This window comes from Dermacentor silvarum, chromosome 9 (assembly GCF_013339745.2).
Source record: "Dermacentor silvarum isolate Dsil-2018 chromosome 9, BIME_Dsil_1.4, whole genome shotgun sequence".
NCBI classification, from domain to species: Eukaryota; Metazoa; Arthropoda; class Arachnida; order Ixodida; family Ixodidae; genus Dermacentor; species Dermacentor silvarum.
The window spans coordinates 86730644-86747606 of NC_051162.1; the positions used below are offsets into that span (position 1 = coordinate 86730644).

At 44.1% G+C, this 16963-nt stretch overlaps 1 protein-coding gene across 1 annotated transcript; it reads right to left on the minus strand.

Moving 5' to 3' along the window:
• Positions 1-395: 395 nt before the first annotated feature.
• On the minus strand, positions 396-10686 carry LOC119463712 (15-hydroxyprostaglandin dehydrogenase [NAD(+)]-like). The gene is made up of 6 exons (XM_037724538.2): positions 10455-10686; positions 8434-8540; positions 6538-6634; positions 4011-4087; positions 3188-3342; positions 396-688 (listed from the first exon to the last, which is right to left on the minus strand). Exons 1-6 carry the CDS (start codon positions 10501-10503, stop codon positions 577-579), a joined length of 597 nt encoding a protein of 198 aa, XP_037580466.2. The 5' UTR covers positions 10504-10686; the 3' UTR covers positions 396-576.
• Between the last annotated feature and the right edge of the window lie 6277 nt (positions 10687-16963).

Consider the following 16963-nt stretch of genomic DNA (forward strand, 5'->3'; position numbering starts at 1 on the left):
CAAACAGAAGATCTTATTTTTCTCTGCTTTCTTCGTCCGACGTTGCACGACAGGTGTCGCACCTCAAGCAGAGTCACGGCCTTGTCTGGTCTTCAGCCCGATGTCGTCGCCACCTCCGATGACGTATAGCGTCGGGTACTACTTGTTTTAAGTAAAATTATCAACGCATGTATTGGGTGATGTGTAGAACTTGTGAGAAAAGCGATAATTGCTATCAGAACATTGTAGGGAGAGGCGCTTTCTACAGGTAGTAATAAAGTAATGACAAGGTAATTATTTATCTTGCAAAGATATAACGCGTACAAATATAAACAAGAAGTCAACGAATTGCAATTGTTAACGACCACATTCGTGTATGACTTTTAGTTTCTGATCGCTCACGCGCAGACGCAGTGAACCCAATAGTGTTTTTATTTCTCGTTCCAGCCATTAATTATAAGCTAAACATTGTGCTTTATTTTGAATCCCAGCACGCACTTTAAAGCGTTTACGCCTCGGTCGGCCGCTGCACTCGTACGCACATCTTGTCCTCTTTACTTAGAACCAGTTCCAGGCAGCCAGTTGCAATCTTTTTTTCTACATTTCAAACTTTTGGTACACGAGCGTGCCAGTACGAAGAGCTAATAAAGCAGCCCCGTTGACGCGTTCTTCGATGAGCTTGATGACTCCGAGGGCAGTTTTCTCTGGGCTGCAAAGACATTCGATAAAAAAATCATGCGCTGTCAAGGCAACGAGTTTTTTGCAGGAATTTTCAAAGCTTATGTTTAAACAAGTAAAAAAAAATAGGTGCGTCAACACATGTGCCGTTGAGTCTCATTGTGAAGCACCTTATAAAAACGCTGAACGCGAGACGGCTTTATGGTGACACTAAACGAAAAAAGGACGTTTACATGTGCTATAAAGCACCATTCTGCAACGACAACAGAAATTCTCTATAATCGTGAAATCTGTCTTTATAAGCCAGAAGAGATGCAAGTGCGAAAGAGGAGGAGACACACTCCCTTTTAGTTGCGGCACCAACTCACCGTGACGTCATGAATTTTGAGCGCGTATGTTAGGGCATAGTTAACTTTCAATCTTCAAAGATGGATTCTATAGTATTGTAAAGACGGCAAAGAGTGAATTTAGCAACATTGGCGATCATCTACCACGTGACAATGGGCGAAATACAAGAAAATAAATTAAAATAATTGACGTCAGGCTGGTGTACCCGGGGGGTTTCGGCTAAATCAATGTGATACTGAGGTTGCGGTGGGAAATAAAACAAAAAAAGTTCAGACCTAATTTTTTTCTTCTAGTTATCAACGCGCTACCTTAATATAACGATAACGAAAATAGCGTTTGCAACGAGTACTTTATTAGTCTAAAAGGAATTAGCTTTTCTATTTAGTATCGCCGTATATAGTTATTTGATATTTTGGTAAGGTTCATCTCCGGTTCTAATTTCATAGGGCTCCCGATGCTCTGAAGGCGGATTGTGAGAGAACAACGTGGTTTGGTGTTTGCCTGACTTGCTGGTCTCGCCAGGAGGGCAAACGCACGAAGTATATCGTGGTTAAGCTGTTGCCATCAATACCATACACGAAGCTTAAAATCAGCTTTATTTTTTTTAACTTCCGAAATAATATTATTCGAGATTGCCCCTTTGGTTTGCGCGGCCAAGGTGCAGGAATACATATGTAAAGAAGTTTTAAAGGTTCTTTTCGCTCATGTAAACGTTTGTTTGATATTTTAAGAAACCCTGTGGCTACCGCAGGTTAACGCTTAAGGGCGGCTGCATGTCTTTGGACTGCTTAACAGTCTTGTTTTGTAGAATTGGTAAAGTGAAAGGGTAAATAAATCGAAATAAGAAAAATAAAAAAGTGAATTGAACTGAATTTTGAAGTGTAATAACATGTCTGTTAATAAAGACAGTCTAAATGTTAGAATTATTCTATAGCGTCTCCTAACTAGCTGTAGTACCTGACAAGTTAGTGAGACAGATGTGCGCAGAAATAAATAAAAGAGGTTGTTTATGCTGTTTTCCAACCGTAACAATTGTTATTTCGACCGATTCGGTGGTCTTTGCAGCAGTGCACTACGCTGTACATACTAGCGCACATGCAGGAATATTAGGTGAAATATGAACGGCAGTAAACGGTCCAAGAGAAAGCTGGAAGACTCAACACTACAGGCACCTGTTAACAGACTTCACTGCATTTCTCATACTGTTGTGAAGTGTGGAAGTTCTGGTGACAGAACTCTTTATATACCAGTTCCGTATAATTTTTTCCAGTCATCACCATTTCCATGCAAGTGCTTTGATAAACGGGTTGCAGCGTTTCTTACGTGCTTAACTTTCACATAAGAGCAATAACATTCTCAATAACATTGAATTATCCCCATTACACTTCTTGTGGCATTAGCTTCAAAGGCTATTGTGATATTGTGTTATAGGCTATTGTTATAGGCTAGTTATATATATACCCGCCGGGGTGGCTCAGTCAGCTAAGGCGTTGTGCTGCTGAGCACGAGATCGCGGGATCGAATCCCGGCCGCGGCGGCCGCATTTCGATGGAGGCGAAATGCAAAAACGCCCGTGTGCTTGCGTTGTAGTGCACGTTAAAGAACCCCAGGTGGTCAAAATTAATCCGGAGCCCTCCACTACGGCGTGCCTCATAATCAGAACTGGTTTTGGCACGTAAAACCCCAGAAAGAAGAAGTAGTTATATGTATATATATACATATATATATATATTGTTATAGGCTAGTTAAAGGCTATTGTGGCTATGTGTTATAAGGGGAGCTATTCATGTTATTTTCAATTTTTTATTGGTTCTACTCATGCGATAAAATAGTGAGTCTACTGCGCAAAAGCTAAATTTTTTGTATTTCTCTTCTTCATAGCTCAGAATCCAATTATTATTAACTGAAAAAAATTAAATTATGGGGTTTCACGTGCCAAAACCATGATCTGATTATGAGGCACGCCATAGTCGGGGACTCCGGAAACTTGGACCACCTGGGGTTCATTAAAGTGCACCTAAATCTAAGTACGCGGGTGTTTTCGCATGTCGCCCCCATGGAAATGCGGCCGCCGTGGCCGGGATTTGATCCCGCGACCTCCTGCTCAGCAGCCCAACACCATAGCCACTGAGCAACCACGCCGGTTGTGTTATTAACTGAAAGAATGATACATAGCGCGTACTCGAGTATGCTCTGCTTGAAATAATCAGCAACAGCCATGGCCTCAGGGCCGCCTTGTACGCATGAATCCAGCAGTCCTTTCAGAAGTGGAGTCTCCATGGCATCCGGACAGATGCAGTTCACACTGACGCCCGTTCTCTTGAAGTGCTGATCACTCTAAAATAAAGATCGCGGGTTAGTTTTCTTCAGAACACTTGTTTCCGCATAATAATTACTCACATATGAAAAAGCTTTAATCAATGGCAAGGACATGTACAACCAGCACAAATTCAAATGCGAACAGGAAGTAATTTATTATAACGCCTGTTACGCAAAATTGCATAGAAGTGCGATGTGCAATCGCTCTGTGGCAAAATATTAAGCATGGAGGAATCCAACGTGCCCATATTGAAATCTGAATTAACCCAGGTGTTACAAGCGCCGGTGAGCTTCAAAACGGGAGAACCTATAGAAATTGATGCGGAATTGTTCTCGTTGGAGTTTAGTGTGATAGTACGCTGGCGTCTGTTGCACATGATACTTCTTGCTCGTTTTGTATATTTTAATTGTACAAACGTGGAGTGTCGGAACAATTATGCATATATTAGCTTTTAATTCCCCTTACTTTCTGTTTGCTTCCTGAACTGCACGCACGCACGCACGCACGCACGCGCACGCACACGCACACGCACACACACACACACACACACACACACACACACACACACACACACACACACACACACACACACACACACAATGTTCCCGATTGGGAGATATGAGCGCTGGTACCACAAACAGAAATAGCCTGCTGAGTAGAGATGTTGTCAAGACGTTTGGCTCACCCCGAAAGACCTTGTGAAGCTGATAACAGCAGCCTTAGCACTGGCATAGGAAGGCACAGGTGGGCACGACATGAAACCTGCCGAGAATAGAGAAACAGTTCTTCTCGTCAATAAAATCCCAGTACGCATGATATTTTGTCAATGAAAACAATGAAATAACTAAGCCCAATGTCACCAGCGAAACATAACGTTGTAATTTTAATGACATTTATGTTATCTCGTACTGTAAGTATTGTTTGGAATTCGTGGGGCAGTGCGGATGTCTTCTTTTTTTTTCTTCTAGTGCCATATGCTCGTTTTTAATGCGCTGGCATTCTTGGGTCACGCAGTTTTAGGAGGCCAACTATATATGTTTGCATCTATCTATCTTTTTACATAACCGTTTTGCCACCTGCCTGGGGCACTGCGTAGTCTGTGATCGAATGAATAGAGCATCGGGTGGCTGTCCGAGGGAACAGAAAGTTTGAAACCAACAGTCGGACCAACTTGGGTCATTCAGTATGTGGCCAATGTGTAGATACCGTACCGGTCTTCAACAAACTTATTTTACGCCGACGTGGCTCAATGTACAGTAGATGTGGGGCTGTGTAGGTACCACTGCTCGAACAAACTCTTTGACGCCGACTTGGAGCACTGAGTAGGTGCCACTCTGTCTGCGCTGGTCTTCCATGAACCTCTATGATGCCAACTTGGGTCATTGGATATGTGTCGGTAGGTGTGTGCTACTCTGCAACGAAAGTCTTTGACGCCAACTTTGGTAACTAGGTAGGTGCCCCTGGGAATGTGCCACTCTACAGTGACAATAAAGATCCCATAAATTTCCCCGATGCTGAGTGGAATCGAACCCACGTCGCAAGGCTTCCACAAAGACAGCAACCCGAACCTTTGGCAGGCTGTGCTACAAATGCACTGGGTGTGTTCTGATTCTCAATGAGCCTCTCGCCAACTTGTGGGTCACTGAGTTTGTGCCACTGAATGTGCGGTGAGCGAGGGAACGATTTTCAGCAGTCACAAGCACCGGCGTGCCATGCTTCTAATCTCGGAGGTCACGCGTAGACTTCTCGGCAGCGCGACTAGGTTGCGCAGGGTCTCCCGAAAGAAGCGTGCAAGAGGAGCCCCGTTGCCGCATGAGGCGTTACTCGGCGTTCTCACGCACTGGCGCGCCACGCATTTCGGAGGCCACGCACAGGCTTCGCGGCGAAGGCGCTAGACGGCACTGAGTGTTCTTGGTGAAGCGCGAAAGCGAAGTTCCGCTGCAGTATATGCCTCACACATTAATCGCTTCAAAGCTGGCAATACGTTGTGTGGCTATATTGATTCCATGCTAAGCGCATTACGGTCGACAGCTTCTTCGGCCAGAAGCTCCTTACCGGACTGGGAACGAGGTACTAGAAAGTAGTAGTGCATGCGCTCCTGGAAACATGGATGTTCGCGGACAGAGCTAGGCTAGAGGCATCGGTCTTAATGCAAACGTTGATACAAGCAAGCTTTTGTTATCGGTCAAATGTCATATCATTTTCATGGCAACCTTACCGGACGGCGTCAGCGTATTTCATTTCCACAGTCGCACTGCTGTAGCGCCCCCAGGCCAGCGTTGGTTGCCAATAGGGAGACTTACAGACGTCATCGTGGTCCCCAAATTCTAGGAGAGCAAGAACGGTGAAAAACTGCCCGTTATCTCGATACGCCTATCTCCAGAGGCACAGTGGAAGCTGTCAAAAGGACATTCATATGACATAATTGACGTCATTTGAATGGTCCATGAATAGGTTTTCGAACGAAATACTTCTACTAATATTACTAATAAGGGAATCACTGTAGCCAAGAACCAAATCTAATGATATAACTGCGTCTCAGTCAACTTACACTAATTATGGCTCAGAAGCTAGGGCGTTCAGCTGCTGAGCTTGATGTCAAGGTTTCGATTACCGACCGGGGCGGGCGTATCACGATGGTGCCGTAATGAAAAAGTGCAAGTGTACCTAGGTTTAGGTGCACGTTAAAGAGCTCTGCGTGGTCAAATTATTCCATGTTTTTCAACTACGGTGTTCCTCATGATCTAATGTGTACTTTCCGGCACGTTAAACCACATAGTTTATTCAAAGTATAGCGCCTGCCTGAGCATGGCCCCGTAATGAGTACTAGCAGTGAGCGCCGAAATTCTACTATCACCGTTTGTCTACTGACAATGCAAATAATGCCGTTACTTCCGCGCAATGCGCAATCAGACCAGGTGGTAGAATATATGAGTTATGAAAGCCTGATCGTTCACACGATCCCAAGCAGCGTCTATTTTTTTGCGTTAAAAAGTGGCGTGGCAGAAGAAAAACACGACGACCACAAGAATTAAACAACTTGGTCGACCAATTTCCTAACTTACAACTACCGTCCGCAGTACACCTTGTTCATTCAAGAATTTGTCCACTGTCACACGGGTAACCACAAAGTATTAAACTCTTTGGGCTTTAGCAGTGCACACATAACAATGAGAGCTGTGACCTAGATTGGGCAACTGTTGCCATCTTGCCTGTGATGGAGGCGACGTTAACGACATGTCCTCCTTTCCAGCCGCAGCTTTTGTCCATGAACTTCATTCCCAGAAGTGTACCTCGGTACACAGCCATCTGGAGGTTGCCGAAATAGCAAAAACAATATGAAGCCAAATAGAAAAAAGGATGCAATCGTCGACATGATTGTGTGCCAAGTAGTGGAAAATGATTTTGTTCACAGAAGTGTAGTTTTTACCGAGAAGCCAGTAAAAAGCAATAATGTAGGTTTTCTTTTGCTTGTCTCCATGTACTTATATTAGTAATGTATTCTGCGATAAGGAGTTTCACGTATTCAATAGCGACAAAGACACCCTTGCCAATGCAACGAGACTCCTAAACATATACCCCTTAGAATACGCGTATACCCTAAACCACTATAGTAATAACAGACACAATCGCATCGACACTCCGTTGACGTTGACATTGAATGGAACCCACAAGTCGCGGGAACACGGCCAACCATACACACTTGAAAGATTGTGTCCACTTAAGGGGATGATATATGATTAGGGGGAAGTGCAAAAATGCTCGTGTATTTATATTTAAGGGCGTGATAAAAAACCCCAGGCGGTGAGATTGTATCCGGTGTCTCTAATTAAGGCGTCCCTCACAATCAGATCATTGTTCTTGCACGTGAACCCAGAATTCAAGTATTTTTATCCATGTAATACTTTAAGTAAAGAAAATGCACCATGGCGGAATTTTTTTCTATTGTACTAAAACGCCGGCTACAAAAATCAGCTTTGAAGAAGAACTAGAATGCCACGCACAAAATTAAATGAAAAATTTCTTTAACGCTTCGCTTCGCTGACGTATGAGCAATTTTCAATATAACGCTCTGAGACTTAATATTCCTAAAATGGTGATGACAAGAGCTAGTTTCTGGCTGTTCATAATTTCTGCCTCGGCTATGAACGACACGGAAGCAGAAAATAGACCAAAGGCCCCATGGACCAAAGGCTCCATGTGCTTCCTGTTTTTCTGTGGTGCACAGCGCCAGAAGAATAAGAAATATGGAAGATTCTGTGAGCGACAATTAGGCGCAGCCTGAGATATATCTGTGCCTGAGCCAGAGAAACTGGACATTATTTCCCGAGAGCATGCTATCATTTGGGGTATAGCTTTGCATACTAGCAGCACGCTGTGTTCTGGCAGTATGACTTACTCCGGTCGTGCGTCTATCTGTAGCTCGGATGGAAGCATGGAGATATTTCTTGATGTTCATAGTGAGATAAAGGAGGCAAATTATGTCACCAATGCATAAGGAATATTGGGAGATAAATGTTAATTTTATTAGCAATTTAAAAATGTAATTCGCGATTGCGTATAGAAGTGCTATAGTAGAATGTACAGGACGTGTGCTTTTTGATTCCTTCATTTACATGCTACAGCAACACAAGTTCCATCGTGGGAAACTAAATTATTGTGCACCAAGGAACATGTTCCCCCCATCTCCCATATTAGGTGTCTCATAGTGTGATATGAGACCCTGTATATGTTGCCTGGCGTTACAGTTATTTGTATTTATTTTTTACCTACATCGTCAAAGGCACTGCAGAAGAGGGCGGGCGCTAGCATCAAATTGAAGCGGATATATTACATTGCAGTGTTATCGCAAGATACACGTTTTAATAGAGCATTACTGCGGATTTGCTGCGCTGCTCAAAAGTTGAACACAGAACACAGTGTAAACACGGTTCAAAACACTCTGAAACAAACCAAATAAACACTGATTGAACTCGAAATATGTATGGCGGTTTATGCATTTAACAAGGTGATCTGACGGTTCGCCTGTAGATATATTTTCCCGGTGTAACGATTTATAACCGCGCATTTTCCAAGCTTACGCAATAACAATGCCCAGCACTACTCACCGCGTCGATGTTAAACACTTTCTTCCAGTCTGGCACCTCTGGAATGCCGGCGCTGTTGACGACTATGTCCAGTTTGCCGAACTTGTTGATCGTCTCAATGAAGGCTTCTGGTAGGCGAAGAGAAAGTAAGAGTTTATGGTCGCTTTCTTTAGTGTCAATGCCCGCACATTCATAAGGCGGTACAAGTAGGTACAAGCAATCCCATGGGTTAGCGTCCGGCTCTTTGAAAAGGCGCTCTGCTTGGAAGAGGTTTCACACAACCAGCTGCAGTGCTAAATCTAAAGAAAACGTGGTGGCAAACATGTTTCAATTTAGTGCCCGGCAATCCAACTACTGAGGCGGGGACATCCTCGGTTGCATAATTTTCAAAGCGTTCAGTCAGGTGCATTGTTAGGGAGCACGCAGGTTTCAATTTTACTGGTAAGTACCCTGCGGCAGCCTTAGTTTGCCTCCCACAGCCGCGATAGATGCTGTGTAAGAAGGCCGTGTGAAGTTGAACAAGGGAGTTCACAGAAACTTCGAAATCACTGTGCTGCCCTGTTCCGATAAGAGAAGTACCACAAGTATAGCCGAGAACGTGGGTGCTTGGTCACATGGTCGGAAGACATGGTTACCTATTAGATAAACAATACGTTGCTGGTGGTACCGAGCATCAAACCTAGTACATCCTGCATACGTGGTGGAGTCTCTGCAATTTGTGTTTATGCCACTTGTTATACTTTGTCTCCTTGTGCAACTTGGAACTAAACTATTAGCTTTGCTGCGCACTTAGTGAGCACCGATTCTATTGCTTGATTATTGTGCGATTGCTTATTCTGCTCATAATTGCTGCAGGGACATAAAAATTTTAACATACGTCTACTAAAGCATTTATTTGCCAGATGTAACTCCTGCCCCATTTCACTGTAGGAGCAAATATAATTTAAAGAGAATGTAAGTATTCGCATTCATCCTGCGCTTTTATCACTGAATACATGTGATGTGGGCACGCATGAGAATGCCCTAAAATTGTGAAACCTAAATAACAGTACGATCTTACAACAATACGAACACATTGAATTTGCAGATGAAATAGCAACGCGCTGTATTTTCTGCTTTTATTTGAAAACCTACTGGATGATACACGCAATAGCAGATTGTTTTCTTTTTGCCTGCCTGACTCGACGCATTACAATGGCAGACACGTCAATCGCATTCTGCAATAAGGACGCCTAAATACAAAATAATCATAGTTGTTTTAGGAACCCCCTGATTGCGCTGGAAAGGTTCTTTACTATACAGGACTATTATGTTGCGTTGATGTTTCTACGTGCCTAAACAGAATACGATTTCTCAGGAAACAAATAAAAATCCTGTTTGCGCAAAAATTACATTTTTACGCACACTAATACATAATTATTTTAGTGCCGTTAAAGTTGCATTGCAATATTTAGAGCAGATTTGTCCTTTTTTCTACAGAAACCGTGAAGCAAGGGCGAACTTGAATCGAAGGCGGGTGTTATCGATGTCGCCTTCTAATCACTCTAGCCACTATAGCCCCAAGAAAATATGGCACCGAATCCGAGAGAGAGAAAAAAAAATCATTTTTGACAGTAACCATAGTGCAGGGTACCCATTGTGTATAGGACAGAACGTGTTCGAGGAACGCAAAAAGCCGTCACTGCCTTCTTAGCATTGGCGCTTTGACTTCACTGAGAGAATTTCCTTTTTGCGCGCAAAAGATATATTGTACGAATATAAAATGTAGAGATTCATAGTGATTTTTTTTTGCAAAGCACGTGGCGTAACATGCTGCAGAATTGGTTTCTGCATATGTCATTGCCTGCATTTTGAAAAGTTTTGTCTTAAGGCCGTTGCGCCGTTGGTCAGCTTTCTGGGGCTCATGGGCGAATATAGCGGTCGAAGGGACAGTGCGAAGCATTGTTTGTTGCCCAACTACGAATGAAGCCTAAAAAAATAGCATGGGGCAGCATAGCAGAATAATAAAACATCTCAACATATTGACCATACAAATAACGTACGCTCAAATTGCTCGTCATTTGTGACGTCGCACTCGAAGAAGGCTGTCATGCCATCGCCGTACTTCTGGCTTAACTGCCAACCAATGTCCTGGCCGGCTTTGACGTCTTTGTCGATAATGGCGACCTAGGAATGGAAAAACATGTGCTTTGGAACGCTTCCTTGGAATGCACAACGTAGTCAATACTATGACAATAGTTTGAGAATGCTAAACGCCACTTCAAGATTGACCACATAAATGCCAAGTAGCAGGTATTTCACAATTCTTAGCTTTTTTCAAGTACACAGCTTCTTGCAGTTCTAAAGTCCGGCTGGCCGACGGCTCCGCCAAGACTCAAGGTCTGGCCTCCGCCTGAGCCTCTGGTGCGGGATGCCTCTGGTGTGGCATGTCTCCCGGTCCCCGCATTCCTTCACCCCAGCAAGGACATTCAATAAAGTTTAGTCTCTCTCTCTCTAGGGCCTCTATCTACTCTCATAGGACCCTTTACTTATATCCTAACTTCTTTTTCCCCCAATTCAGCAGGCACTAAAAGAGCGCTAGCAACACGACCGTCCTCACATATTAAGCTAAATGACCAGTACGGGATGCCGGAAATCTTTTATGACCACATTTATGTTGAAAATAGTCATTGGCTATGACGTGCCATTATACCGTGCGAGTGAAGGTGTCCAAGCCTGGTGGGCAAACCACACGAAGCACAAGCTACAGAAATTTTTCACCATGCTATTATAAAAAGCAGCCATCTGAATGCGACTCCATGAGCAGTCTCAGTGTGTTGCCAGGAGCGATGCTTCTTCTGTTATGTGCCTGAATCGTGACTGACATCAGATGTAGGAACACAATCTATTGCAGAAGTTCGAACGCAGTCGCGAAGAGCCCAGAAACATTAACGCGTGGCGCTAGCCGATTTCAAAGCACAGCCTTTTTTATATTTATTTACTCTTCTCTTTGGCACAAAAAATTCAGAAGCCTCCTCGCGGCCAAATCAGACTCTCGCTGTCGAGGGCGGCTATGTCGGGCGGCAGTATTTGTTATAGCTGGCTGCCATTGTTTTTCCTTGGGAGCTTTTGAGACAGCTATTCTATCGGGAGACTTGTCGGGAACCAGAAATTGTCATTACGAACGAAACTTGAAGTTGGTGCCCAGGTCGCTCTCAACTAAGTTTTCAAGCACACTGCAGCAGCTACACTTTTGTCACGCGAAGGAAGCTCACAAATCGAAGGTGACGTCCGATGCCAAAACTGGTATTGTTCGTTAAGGAAAAAAGAGAAATACGGTACCTTGTATTCTTACTTTTGGTCCTCGATCTTCCCGACGTTGCGGGACAATGTGAGTAGGCGGAGCAATGTTCTTACCTTTGCTCCTCGATCTAGAAGATGTTTAGCCACTGCTCTGCCGAAGAAACCGCTGCCACCCGTGACAAGCGCAACCGCACCCCGCACTTCCATCGTCATTAAGAGCAACAACTTTGCAGGGATTTATATAAGTAACGACTGATACTGCTGTCTATCAGCATTGCGTGCTGCATCAACACATGCACTAGCAGCCTATAAGATAAACTTGGCATAGAAAGTTCGGGGTAATGGGACAGGCTTCGTTATTTTCCATTCGTTGTAAAGGTGTATTATACACACGTCCTGTTAAGAATACAGCTAGTGTTCATGTATATTGATGGGTCCTATATTTCGGCAAGTGTTTATATTGCTCGGAAGCATAAACAACAAAGAAGTGACGTTTGGGCTAGGGCTGAAGAGCAGTAGAACAGAGAGTGCCTTACAGCTGCACGATTCCATCACATCCTGCACTAAAGATGAGCTGGTGCGGTACACTGTGCAATCTTGATAAGGCACTGTTTACATGGGGAGATCTGTCCGTGGCAAACAAAATATGAAGATAAAGGACCGTGTAATATGTTGCATAGTAAATAAGCCTATCTGCCCAGTGTTCAGTGACTTCGACACACGTGGATGCTTTGTCGACAAGGTCGGGCAGTGAAGCGTTCGAGCGATTCGGCTGTTCGCTCTCGGAGCTTGCGCTTAAGCACTTTGTAGCACTTTCTCTCCATAACCGCAGCGGTGCATGCAAAATATGGGTCGCTCCTTCAGCCATGACTGAATTCCTGAGCCTCATTACAAACGCACAGGTGGTGAATAAAGAAAGTGTGCCTTTTTCTTCTGGTCATGAAAAGAAAATTAGACTTCAGGCGTTCCTTCTGCTCTGAGCTCATTTACAGTAACAGCAGCACTCTTCCAGCGGGCACCACCATTTTTCTAGAGAACCATTTTGCAATGTCCTCAACGTCCCTGTCACCATCGTCCGCTACAGTATTACCTTTCGTGACCACCAAAATTATCGTATAGACACTACAGCTCTCAGGGTGTGCGCGAAGGTTATTAACCGGGCCCCAAATCACCAAGTGGGACAGTTGCGTGATTCCCAGTGGTTAGAGTATCAGGCTTCCTGCTGTGGTATGCTACCAGCACGTCACTTCGATCTCTAGTACCAGTGCTGTACGCAACGTTTTCCGCCTTCACGCAATGCTGAAAGCTGAGAATGAGAAAAAAGCCTGATGACGAAACCAGCGGTGGCATTATGAATTTGCGCATTGAAAAGGACACAATGACAGTGGAAACGAAGTTTCGAGATCTTAGGTGCTGTGGCAGTACCAAACAGTAGAAGGCTACAGCAGAAAAAAAACCTGGAATGCAAATTGAGGAAAATGGTAGGTGGTTAGGTAACGATGACAACTACATCGACACTGCAGAGACGACCTATTACGTGGCGGAAACTCAAAGATGTCCCGATGGCCCATGGTCTGTGTATGGGCGATCGGATGCCAGATGGAACAACAGGGTTTTTATTTAGCATTTTACGAAGGAAATATTATCGCATCTGCGACAAACGCTATGCAAATAGGATGAAGAACTCGGAAGGCCTCTTGTTCAGAAAGACCAACTGGGGGATAATATGACGAAAGAAAGGTGAGCGAAAACGGGCGAGGAAGTGAACTTGAATAGAAAGTCTACTTTGCCACTCTACACTCGGGGATGTTGGAGGCAGGGGCAGAAGTAGAGAGAGGGCACTCTGTCCATATACACGATCACAGCCGTTGACACAGATTAATGCCAGTAAATATTCTACAGTGTAGTTTGTGCAGGTGTTCAAGTGCCTCTATAGATCCGGAGTACAATGTTATTGAACTCCAAGCAACGGATGCAACGTTCCGAGCATGTCTGTGATCAGTGGCACTATTTTGTTCTGTCTAACGGCGCAAGTCACTATATTTGCATGCCTCCTATTGCGTATTCTAGGAAACTTCTCATATGTTTCGTCTTTGGTTCGGCTGTCGGGAGTTCATGTGCTGCTGCTTACAAATCTTAGAGTAATGCACGCGCTGTTAACCAAGGTAAAATACTATTCTTGTTTCATATGGTTACTGTTGCCCTTTCCCAGTAATACGTATTTGCCTGAAGGAAACCATCTCTTATTTGGAGAACTATGCTCCTGATAGGGTGTTTGCGATGAGGCATGCTGTGGAATATATTCATCAATGTGTGTGCATTGCTAACCTCCCCCTGGAAAATTGCACCATTTGAGAAGGTATTAGAAGATGTGAGATTACGCTACACAAGCTGCAAGGCGTACCGTCAGCGAAATAAATTTTTTATAAGAGTGACTTCTTATATGTGTGTCATTTGGTATGACCATTTCTTTCACGTGCACGCTTTTACATTGTTCAAGTACAGAGAGTTTTCTAAGCATACTTGAAGTACATTTATTACAGGTAGGTCTTTCAGCTTCAGCAGGTGCTCTATCATATCCTTATTAAAGAGCAGCGAATAGCCATTTCAGCTATCCTATTGTCATACTCAGACGGTCGAGTTCAAATCCTGGCCCTCAGGTCTAAGCGTTTACATCTGTATCACAGAAGGCTTGGCATGCAGATTCTCTTCCGTACTCGTGACTGCCGCCGTTCTGATATTTCTACAAACTTTCCTTCATTCATGTGCCCTTTTCGAGCTAACAGCAGCGTGCATTGCCCGAATATGCAGTCTAGCTGTGCGTTCGCACGCTCAAATTCTGTCCTATTCGCTTAGTTTTTTTCTTTACCAACATTTTCCCTCTATTGCTCGCTGTGCGCAGCACTACTATTCTGCCACGAACTCCTACTGCTAGTTATCCAACGTTCCAACTACGCACGCTCAAGTTCTGTCCTATTCGCTTCGTTTTTTCTTTACCAACCTTTTCTCTGTATTGCTCGCTGTGCGCAGAACTACTATTCTGCCACTAACTCCTACTGCTATTATCCAACGTGCCAACTACGCACGTTCAAATTCTGTCCTATTCGCTTCGATTTTTCTTTACCAATCTTTTCCCTGTATTGCTCGCTGTGCGGAGAGCTACTAATCTGCCACTAACTCCTACTGATAGTTATCCAATGTTCCAACAAAGTGCCAATCTGCTTCAGAGAACAAAAGGAAAGGGTACCCACATTCCTGACAGGTGTTTGCCAAATGTGGCAGGCGGACATTGACGCAGTATTCTGTAAATAGTGGTGTTCGAATGTTGTGGGCGCTTTGATGCAGAGTGCTCTTAGAGTTCCACGGTGAACTTAAAGAATTGCTAACTACGAAGTACAAGGTACCACTGTAGGGCCGCCCGCTTAAGAAAAAAAAAGTTTGGCCATGAAAATACACTAGTAAGATATAACAACAAGAAGCAAAAAATAAATCAGTATCAAAACATGCCTCTAAAGAAGACTAAAAATAAAAAATTGATTTCATTATTTGTGTAGAATTTGCGAGTATGGAAACCAGGAGCATTTTGCGTAGGTCGGTAGAAGGCGTCGATAACCACTCATACTTATCAATATTTTTGCACGCTACCTGCTCAATCACTGTGATGTGCGCTCGTACTCGTCAGTATTTACTTACCTTCGTACTCGCGCCCATTGATAGGCATCAGCACTCACTCGCTTTCACAGTCATTTCCATTCACAATTACCTGCACCGGCCAAACCTGGCTCATACGCCCGTCTACCCCAACTCACTGGCACTCACTGATTCACAAGCCCGCTCAAGCTCACGGCCACTGGCTTTCGTTCCTACTCACGTTAACCGGCACCCACCTCGGTTGATACTCATGTCCGCTCAAACCCTTCGTCCTTCACTAGCAGTCTGTTTCAAGCCTGTGACACGTCTGGAGCCTGTATCAGGAAGTGAGCTTTTGAGGGATGATGCCGACATATGGGATTATTTAAGTTTAAGAGGCATGGCGCGTTATGGCTCATAGAATAAAACTTGTAAAATCATTTTCATTAGCTTCAATCTCCTAGAACAATTACCCTCCAAACTCGCGCATTGCATGAAAGACAATATAACAGGAATTGTCGCTGTCGTTGACGTGCTACTGTAAGTAGTGCAGCCCATTACATAAGCGGAAGTGAATGGCGGACCATACGCAGTGCTGTAGTGATCGTGCGAGAGCCGAAAAACGTTTGTGAGTGACACTTTACTGCTCCAAGCAGTTACGAGCCGTAATCTGTGCAACATTACGCAAAATCACGATCCACGCATTCTGCAACGTAAATGAAGTAGGAAAATATTTGGATTTGTAGCATTAACGCCATGGCAGTGACAACAATGTTTTAAAGCAAATTCGGCAGCCGCCTTTAAATTGCCAGAATAAACTACGTTATAAAATTACTGACCTTGTCTGCTAAATATTTTAAGCGGATTGCACTAAAGATAGAGTGAGAAAATACGAAAATCCTTATTTCGTGTTTGACGTTATGTCTGGACACCCATTGAAACATGAAACTATAAAAGGGCCAATATGCACTGTAGAAATATGATAATAAGAATGCCTGTTTGGAAACCTGCATGTTCCAATGAAAAGCTATATGACGATAAGTAATGATGGTACTTGTCTTATGGGCCTTCTTAAATAGGAAGGTTCTGTTACATAATTACAATGTGCTAAGCTTACAAAGAAGACAGAAGTTCACAGGAAAATGAATGGTTGAAGTGAGGAGCAGTAGCTGAAGTAGGAGTATCGCTGGAGCCAACGTTTCGACAAGGAAGTTTGTCTTTGTCAGGGCAGAAACTGCGGTATGCGGTAGCTCGGGGGCGCATCGGGGCACGCGCCCCCGAGCTACCGCATACATGAAGCATGCCTTCTTCAAAGCGAAAATGTCTCCGGATGAAGAGCCGGGGCCGTCACAATACCTCCTTTGTTGCGTTGTCGCGGGACATGTCTTTGAAGGCGTTCCCGTCTCCAGCATGTGAGGTGCTAAAGAATATTCAATATTATCCATGTCACCCACAAACCGAACAGCAACTTGGTGGCTGAACTTTCCCGCTCACAGATGCGCAAAGTGACAACAGTCAATAAGCAGTGCACTGTGGTGTTCAAGGAAACACGAATCTTGCCCCTTGCTTTTGTTTGCTAGCACGGTTCGGAATTGCAGGCCATGTCAAGGAGTGTGACATTGGAGTTGCTTAGTACACG

What these genes read in the sequence shown, in the direction of transcription:
- LOC119463712 (XM_037724538.2), bottom strand. Translation starts at nt 10,503, where the DNA reads ATGACAGCCTTCTTCGAGTGCGACGTCACAAATGACGAGCAATTTGAG. An exon ending in AAGTGTTTAACATCGACGCG is followed by an intron (nt 6,635 to 8,433) that starts GTGAGTAGTGCT and finishes GGCAACCTCCAG; the next exon opens with ATGGCTGTGTACCGAGGTAC. An exon ending in TAACGTCGCCTCCATCACAG is followed by an intron (nt 4,088 to 6,537) that starts GCAAGATGGCAA and finishes TATTCTCGGCAG; the next exon opens with GTTTCATGTCGTGCCCACCT.